The sequence below is a fragment of the Phaethon lepturus genome, unplaced genomic scaffold (assembly GCF_000687285.1).
Source record: "Phaethon lepturus isolate BGI_N335 unplaced genomic scaffold, ASM68728v1 scaffold49223, whole genome shotgun sequence".
In the NCBI taxonomy this organism is placed as follows: domain Eukaryota; kingdom Metazoa; phylum Chordata; class Aves; order Phaethontiformes; family Phaethontidae; genus Phaethon; species Phaethon lepturus.
Window position 1 is genome coordinate 12,301 of NW_010532145.1, and position 8,459 is coordinate 20,759.

At 41.0% G+C, this 8,459-nt stretch overlaps 1 protein-coding gene across 1 annotated transcript; it reads right to left on the minus strand.

Annotated features, from left to right (window-relative positions):
- Positions 1–2,675: 2,675 nt before the first annotated feature.
- On the minus strand, positions 2,676–5,322 carry ZHX1 (zinc fingers and homeoboxes 1). Its single transcript, XM_010284748.1, has one exon. It carries the CDS (start codon positions 5,298–5,300, stop codon positions 2,676–2,678), a length of 2,625 nt encoding a protein of 874 aa, XP_010283050.1. The 5' UTR covers positions 5,301–5,322.
- Between the last annotated feature and the right edge of the window lie 3,137 nt (positions 5,323–8,459).

Genomic DNA, 8,459 nt, shown 5'->3' on the forward strand with positions numbered 1-8,459 from the left:
CCCCCATATTTTAAAGAAGGTCAGATTTAATGCTAACCTAAATGCAGTCTCTGCTAACAAAAAAAATTGAGATGTTTATTTAGGCAGGTTGCTTTGGGTGGGTTTTGGTTTTTGCTTTGAAAGAAAATTAATTCTGGGTCAACCTTAAGGATTAAGGCAACTCCAGATTTTCCTTGCTACAGGCATATTTCCAAGGATTTTAAGGATTTGCTTTAATATTTTTGGACACTTAAAAATAGCATCTCTTTCCATACTAGCTTTGTCCTTTCCCACTCAGCAAGCACTGATTTTTTGACCCTGTATTCCCAGCGGAGCTTGAAGCTAATGCGGGTCTTTCTTGTATCTGCTGGCATCTACAAGAGCCCCATCCATACTATTACGAGCCAAACCAGAATACCTCCCAACCACGTGTAGCAGTCAATGCTGAAAAGGTCAGATTCTGATCTCTCTTACACCACCTCACACCCAGAGTCATAAGCACTCCAATGAAATAAGCTGACAACACGGTTTTGCTTCTCCTCCACCACAAAATTAAACTGAGGGACTCTTGGCTAGTCTTCTCTAGCACCACTGGCCACTTTGTGCCTCACCAGTTTGAGTCTTGGAAACCAGGAAATAGTTTCATCATCAAATTTGTGTCACACACCAAAAGCCACTGTCTTTTTGTTTCTACCAATCTCAAATATTCAGAAGAGCTCACCCCGGTAAATGGCTTTCACACCGAACATCTTCCTGCAACTCAGGCAGCCTGTTCAATCTGGGAGCAGAAGGGCAGCTACAAGTGTCCAGAGAGGAAGGTGAGTTAACAGTATTTTTTTTTTGTCAGACATTATTCCCTTTCTTGGTTTGACTTGGGTTTCAGCCACAATCAGGTATGAAAAACAGATCTAACAGAGACTCCTCTGCTTCAGAAAATCATGACTAGAAGGACTTTCTTGGTCTTTTGACAGTTATCACGGCAAGGAAGAAAGAGTAACTCCAGATTAGGTTCTTGGAAATGTGGAAACATTAGGACACATTTTCTCTGCACTAATCCATCTCTCATAGGTCATCAGATGCAGAAGTCTGCAGAGAAGATGCTGACAGATGTGCAAAAGGAGATTGCTAGTATCCCTTTCATTAGTGCCAACGTAAAAGCAGGCAATGCTGACAACAGCAGCACCAATTCATCATCATCTTCTCACATCTAAATATAAAGTAACTTACCCCTAAAAAATGCAGATCAACAGTAGCAAGGACACAAACTACTCCTCCTTAGAGTACCAGTTCTCTAGGATTCCAGACATCTGCCTAAACTAACTTCTGTGAATTTGGCCCATTGTTTTTATGTTGGTAATTCAAACTCTACTATGATTCAATGTCTTAAATGGCCTTTTAAATTTTTTTTTTTCCTGCTTTGAAGACACTTATTCAAGAAGTAGGTGTTTCGTATCAGATTAACCAATTTCTGGAGCTCAGTTCAGTTAGATCAAACCACCTCTAAAAATAAGTGCATTCACCCAGCAGCCCCTAAGGACAATCAGCATAGTGGCGAGCTCAATCCATTAGGATGAACTGAAGTTAAATTTGCAGGCAAATGATCCAACTGGGCTATCGCTAAAGAACAATTAAACACCAGCATGTTTCTCTTTCCCAAACATCTAAAAGCCATATAGCTTCATTTTGTTTGAGAATTAAACAGCATGTCATCGCCACAACTTACTTGATAACCTTTCCTACTAGGACCCAAAGATGCTTTTTGTCTCTCTGCGTATTCTTGCAAACCCCTAAGCAACTATAAATGACTTCTGGGCAGTTTCCGCCTCACGTTTACCTTAAAATTCAGTGTAAGATTTCAAGCAATTATTCTTTTTAGCTAGAAATACACATACTTTTCTTACCATTTCCAACAAAGGAAGGAATGCACAAGCTAAAAATGAATGTTACTATCAACTGCATCAAGTCTGTCAGGCATTTAAATTAAATTGGTGTAGGATACACTGATTAAATGTAACGAAAAGCATCTTCTAGCATTAGACTCATTCAGTTAGCTCATAATTATCAACAAGGAACATTTCAGCACAAGTTCTGTAAACCCAAAACACTCTGAAGATATGCAGAAGGTGACAGTATCACCTCATTTTCTTAAACCAAGCAATCCTCACCCCTAGGTTCATTGATTCCTTTGTCACACTTTTCCCCTTCTCTTTTGTTTTGTACTCTTTCCTTAAGAAATAAACCCAGGCCTTGAAACCTTTCAGGTGAAGTGATGCTTGCAAAAAGACATCTTAGGTTTTTGTATTTTCCTCCTTCATGAGCAGGCAATGTTCTCCTATATCAACCAAAAAAATGTGTCTGTGTTTTTTTGGAATTAAACAACATAAGGCAATTAAATATTGAGAAACAGTCACGTGAATGATGAACCTTCCCATCAGTAATGTGGAAGAGGAGGAGCTGAACTGGATCTGATTTATAATCCCATGTCCTAGGCTAGGCCTGAGGATGTCCATCTCTTGTAGCAAGGAAGCAAATAGTTGTTGCCTGCACAGGTAGCATCTTGCCCATGTTCTCTTAGGTGGAAGGAAGATGCTAAGCAGGTGCTTGCTAAACTGAAGGCCATGAAAAATCAGTTGGCTCTTCACCATAACATCAAACCTAATTCTTAGGTTTTTGGCCCCCGAATCCCGAATTGCACATCAATCTGATTTTGAAAGTTTACGCTTAACATGTCGGGGAGGTTCCCAAGTATCACTATCATCTGTTTCTTCCTCATCTTCCTGATCTTCCAGCATTTCGTCTTCCTCCTCGTTCTCATCAAACAGCTCTATTCCGAGTTCTAATCTTCTTTGCCTTTCTGCAAACCACTCTCTGACCTGCTCATATCCCATGTGAGATTTGGCTACCAGTTCATCGAGGTCTTGCTCATTAAGGAATTTGTGCTTCATATAGTAGTCCTTCAGAATTGCTGTTCCAGTTTTGAATTTTATGACAGACACACCTCTGTCCCAGCAATTTAACCTCTTGCTTCCCCGAGGCCTCCCCCGAGGCCTCCCTCTCCCCCTCCCTTTTGGTCTTCCTCTCCCTCTCTTCCTTGCAAAGCCTTGGCCATTCAGATTGTTTGCATTGGCACTCTGGTAATAATAATACCATTTCAATCCACCATTTTTCCAGGCATAGCGAGTATCTCCAAACCAGCTCACAATTTCTGATCTTGGGAGTCCAGTTTCTTCTGCCAGCTTGTTGTATTCTTGTGGAGACGGCCACTGAGTACGGACAAAGGAACTTTTAAGCATGTGCAACTGCTCTGGTGATTTTTTGCCTATTTTGCTCGAAGTGGAACACCCTGATTTTGCTCCTGCTGCTCCGTCTCCCACAGATGTTTCTCCAGCCTCTTCTTTTGAGCTGCCAGCATTGCTCTCATTCAAGTCAGCTCCCTCTTCCTTTAAGACATTTGATTTCCTTCTTTCTGTAAACCAGGCATCAATCTCTCTCCTGGTCAGTTTGGTTTGGGCTCTTAACCTATTCATCTCTTCATCAGTAAGGACAGGGTTATTAAGAAAACTTGCTTGGAGGACTTGCAGCTGCTCAGCAGTCTTCTCTTTGAATTTCTGTGGGGTGAAATCAGGAAAAGCGCTCCATGATGACTTGCTCTGTGGAGTGACTCCCGTTGGGGACTCATTCATTTCATCGCTTGAATCAATAACAATAGTGGCACATGAATCACTGTTGAGATGAATCCCATGATTATTCTTTGAGTTTCTCTGATTGTAGCGTGTATCACTGAACCACTTTTTGATCTCTCCTTTAGTCAGGCCCGTTATTTTCATAAGTCTAACAATTTCTGAATCTTGAGGAAACTGATTTTTAAGGTAGCTGACTTTCAATTCTGCCAGTTGTTCTTTAGTTTTTTTTGCTCGGATGCCGAAGGAGTCAGGGTTCATCAGCAGGGATTCATTTTTGATAGGCTGGGGGGCTGGAACGGCAGCTACTTGTTTGGTTTCTGCAATAGGCTGAGCAGTGTGCATCTGACTCTTCTGTAACTGTGTTTGGTTTGGGACTCCCGCTACAGTCAAAGCTATGGGGGCTGTTACCGGTAACGTATTTGCACCTGCAACTTGAGTGAGAACAAGTCCTGGCTGACCAACTATTTGGCATGTCTGTAAAATTGAAGGTAAACCATTACTAGCGGCAGAAATGTGTGCTGGAATAACGGTAATTGTCTGTGGCACAGTATGCACTGTGCCATTAAATTGTTTCCTCCTTGCTTCCTCCACTTCCTCTGGTGTCCAGCTGACACCATGTTTCAGACGCTGGGCAGAAAACCATATTTTAATCTGTTCCTCTGTGTACTTAGCTTGAGTGGAAAGAACAGTGATTTCCGACATGGTTGGATATGGGAATTTGTTGTAGGTGTTAAGCAAAAGAGGATTGTTATCCAAAGCAGTATTATAGGCTGGAATGCTATTTACAGGTATTAGGACTTTTGGAATCAGGTTTGAGTTCTGTGGAGCTGTAACAGCTGTTATAACCTGTGCCATGCCAGGCTGAAGCACTGGTGCTGGAGTCACTACTGCACTAGCCACATCTGCTGTGCTGCAAACAACTGAATGGCTCGCTTTTGACTCAGAAACTGCTGCTGGTGGGTTTTCTGCTACTTCTTCAGAGTTTGGCTCATTTTCAGATCCCTTTTCTTCACCAGGAATGTCATCAACTACATTGTGGAAAACAGCAATACGTTTAGTCTCTGGTTTGTTTTTCATCATTTTCATAATAGGAGTTTTGCTAATTGAGATCCCTGATGAGGAGACCTCAGAAGAGTCGGCCTGTTCAGTGTTTTCTTCTCTAACAAAACTCCCATCAAAAGTGAGATCGTTTACTGTTTGTTCAAAGATTGTCTGATTATTACGTTTCACCATGGTCAATTTAAAATTCTCCTCTCCAGGGTGGTACTTCAAATTATGTTCTGAGAGAGCATCGTATCTTTTGGTAAGGAAATTGCATTCTACACAAACATAGGATGAATTTAATACTACGTTGGGATGTTCTGAATCCACATGGAAAGTAAACATATTGAGATCTGGAGTTTGAAAAGTACAGTATTTACACTCGTAACCACCTTCTACTTTGTTTGTATTTTTCTGATTGTCTGAATCCACATACTCATGAACATCCTCATCACTTGTTACACTCTCTGCTTTAGGGTTATCTGCTGGCGTGAGTACAGGTGGTCCTTCCTCCAAGTCTGATACTGTTTCTAGATCCGGATCCTGCTCGTTGGCTAAGACCATGCATGGTGTTGTTGATTTTCGTTTACTTGCCATGCCTGTTACGTGAAAATGATACCGACTGGTCAGATACAGACTTAGCTTCAAGCTCTTCTTGATTAATAATAATGACGACGTTCGGTACTTCAAGTCAGTTCTTGTAAAGTCTCAACATTTATCCCATTAGCAGCTTTTCTTTTGTAGTGCAATCAGATTAAAAATAGATAGTTGAGGATGAAATGTTGAGACACACTGTTTTAAAGTCCACATCCACCACCTGTAGCAAAGAAGAAACAGTGGAATTAGTTCAATTTAAAGAGTAACTTCTATTCTGCTACATATTTTGGCTTAAGGTAATTCAGTCCTTTGGGGTTCAGTCTGCCACTGTTCATCCCCTGAAACCAGCAGACCCACTGCAAAAAAGAGATACTCAAAGCTAAGTTAGGAAAGGCAAAATCCAGTCCACTTATTACAGGCTGAGATTTGTTTCAGTTCATGTCAATACAGTGAAAGGCATAAAACACAGGATGGTGTAAACCAGTAAGTTTTTGACTCCCTTTTTTCAGAAGCCTTTTTCTTGGCACAATGCTGAGGTCAGTTGTCCTACCTGATTTTTGCAGTCTTGCCTTTGGACTACTTTGCCTAAGCTATGACAACTTCTCTCGACTGCCCTGTGAGCTCAAGTCCTTCCCATCACAAACTCGACCCCAGTATGACACTTCCACTACTGACTGTCATGTCTTCATGTCAGAGGTTGTGAAGGGTCCCAGAAAAGCCAGGTTTAGAGTTTTTCTATTGCATCATATATGTGAGTATGAGCATGTGAACGGTCTTTCTCCCAAGTCTGAAAACAGGCAAAACAACATGTTTTTAAGGCACTTTGACAGTCAAAAGATGACTATCCTTTCTTCCTAGCGCACCAAATGTCATTCTCCAATTGAAGACCAATCCTAAACCAATAAAAGTTGATTGCTAGCATATGGCAATTAACTAAAATCTGTTTTCATGCCTCTATGCATTAACAGGGACATGATTGATTGTGTGAACTGTACCAGAGAGAAAAAGCATTAAAGACTGATACAACAAGCAGAAGCCAAACAAAATTATGTGTTTTCTGTTTAGAATTCCTTGTCCATTTCTAAGAAAAACTAAAATACCACCAAATAAATTTGAGGCCTACAGAAATTCAGAGAATAAATATAATCTTAAATAGCATAGACTGGAGTTAATTTTATCCCAAAGGGACCGTAACTAGTCTGTTGGAAATGATGCACAAACTTCTGCAGAGGGTTATAAACTCTGTAATAGTCATCATCTTTGAAATAAAATCGGATACTGATTTCTCATACCAGAAATCCCATAGGTACCTGAATTTTTAGACAGTGGAACATCATCTACTTCCCAAAGTGGGGGCATGCTCAAGTTCAAGGGGAATAATCAGCAGCTGTTTCAGAAGGTTTAGAATGGGAACAGCATGTAACAGGTTAAAAACAGAAGGCCAGCTTTGCTCATGACAAAGTCTTGAAGGAAAAAGAACAGCACAAAAGCAAGAAAGGCAGTTACAAGAAATGGGAAGGGTAAAAGAAATACTATTTTTCACTGTATGATAAGGTGATTCTTTCCTTTTGATTACAGGAGGGCAGAGGCTGCGGATAGGAAGGAAGATAAATAATTTTTAGCTTCACATTTTTTCTTTAGGCAAAAGACAAAAGCATTCATCCAAAGCTGCCACACAGTGCTGCTCCTTAAGCTCTGTTTTTGAAACTGTGCGCCTCACCTCATGTTTCATAAAAACCCTCCACAAATGTTTTTAACAGTCACCTTCTGCACTACTTTTGTGCTTGTATCCAAAGTGCACTGCCTGACATGATAGGCTTTTTATGCCAAGGATACGGTTACACGGCATTAAGGACACTGACAATGCTCAATAAATCATGGGTAATCATCATTCCGGGGTGACAATTATTTAATAGTACTGAAGTTGAAAGATACCCTTCCTCCACCAGTTAATGTTGGCAGTCTATAAAACTGCACAGAAGTGTAAAAGATATTTATTTTAATGTATATACAAAGTATGTATTGCAGGTCATGTCATTTATCTTTGCAGTGAGAGAACCATGAAGCAAAGCTAAGTGGATCCATTTGTCTCGGTGTCCTGAGGGACAAGAGGTAGAGCATTATTCACCGCACTGCTTCTCTGTGGGGCTAGAGGGCTCTTGACAAAAGAAAGACAACTGCCAAGACTCAATGTTGAGCAATGCTCTTGGGGAAGAGCTGGGTGGTATTACCTAATCTTTCTGCGATCTTGAGTAAAATTTCAAAAATGCCAGAAATGCCCATTTTCAGAAAAAAGCTACTTAACAGCTAGTTTTGCTGACTGAAGTAGCCGTTTGAAAAGTGACTGTGGTGCTCTGCAGTGCCTCATCCCTAGTGCAGCACGTAGGATCTATACACAGGGCAGCCTGAGTGAGCGTAAGGGCTCACTCAGGGTCCTGTTCTGGGATGGCACAGAACACAAGTGACAGCACATTTGACCTGACATGCAGTGTTGAAGCATGCTTGAGATAAGGCTGGAGATAATAAGTAAAATGGGAAACCTGTCCAACAAATCATTAAGTGCTCTTCTCCGGTCCTCTCATTTACCCAGTAGCATTCACAGTGCCTGCAAGTCTACAGGTCCACGTGCAATTGCATCACTTGCAGCCTTTCAGCTACACCTCTGTACCACATCTATTTGCTGTGGTTCAGTTTCACTCACAGTGCACAGGCAGATTATCCTATCCTTCCACATTATCTATCCTTCCACAGAGCAACACATTTCTTTGATGCAAGCAGATCTCAGAAAAAGCAAGCTGCATCTATGCTTTTATGATTACGCTACCTAAGCCTTTCTTTTTTTTTAGAGGATGTTGCAATTTCAAAACCCTTTTAATTCAGAGCTATGAAGAGCTACAAAAGCATTCACTAAAATCTCAACAAAGTCAGATGCTTGCAACCCTTTCCATCCTTCTTTCCTACACAGACTTTACAGAAACCTCCATTCCCTTCTCCTTGGTGCTAATGGGATTATTCCATCTGTAGGACCCTACTTGACACGTTTTCTCAGTTTACCAGGGGATTATGAAAACTCACACTCGAGTAGTTTTATCAAACCAATTATGCACTCTGGTACTTCAGTTCCTCTAAAACACCTCTCCTGTACTGCTTACAGGAATG

Excerpts from the sequence above, each read along its gene's own strand:
- ZHX1 (XM_010284748.1), bottom strand. The coding sequence starts at position 5,300 with ATGGCAAGTAAACGAAAATCAACAACACCATGCATGGTCTTAGCCAAC.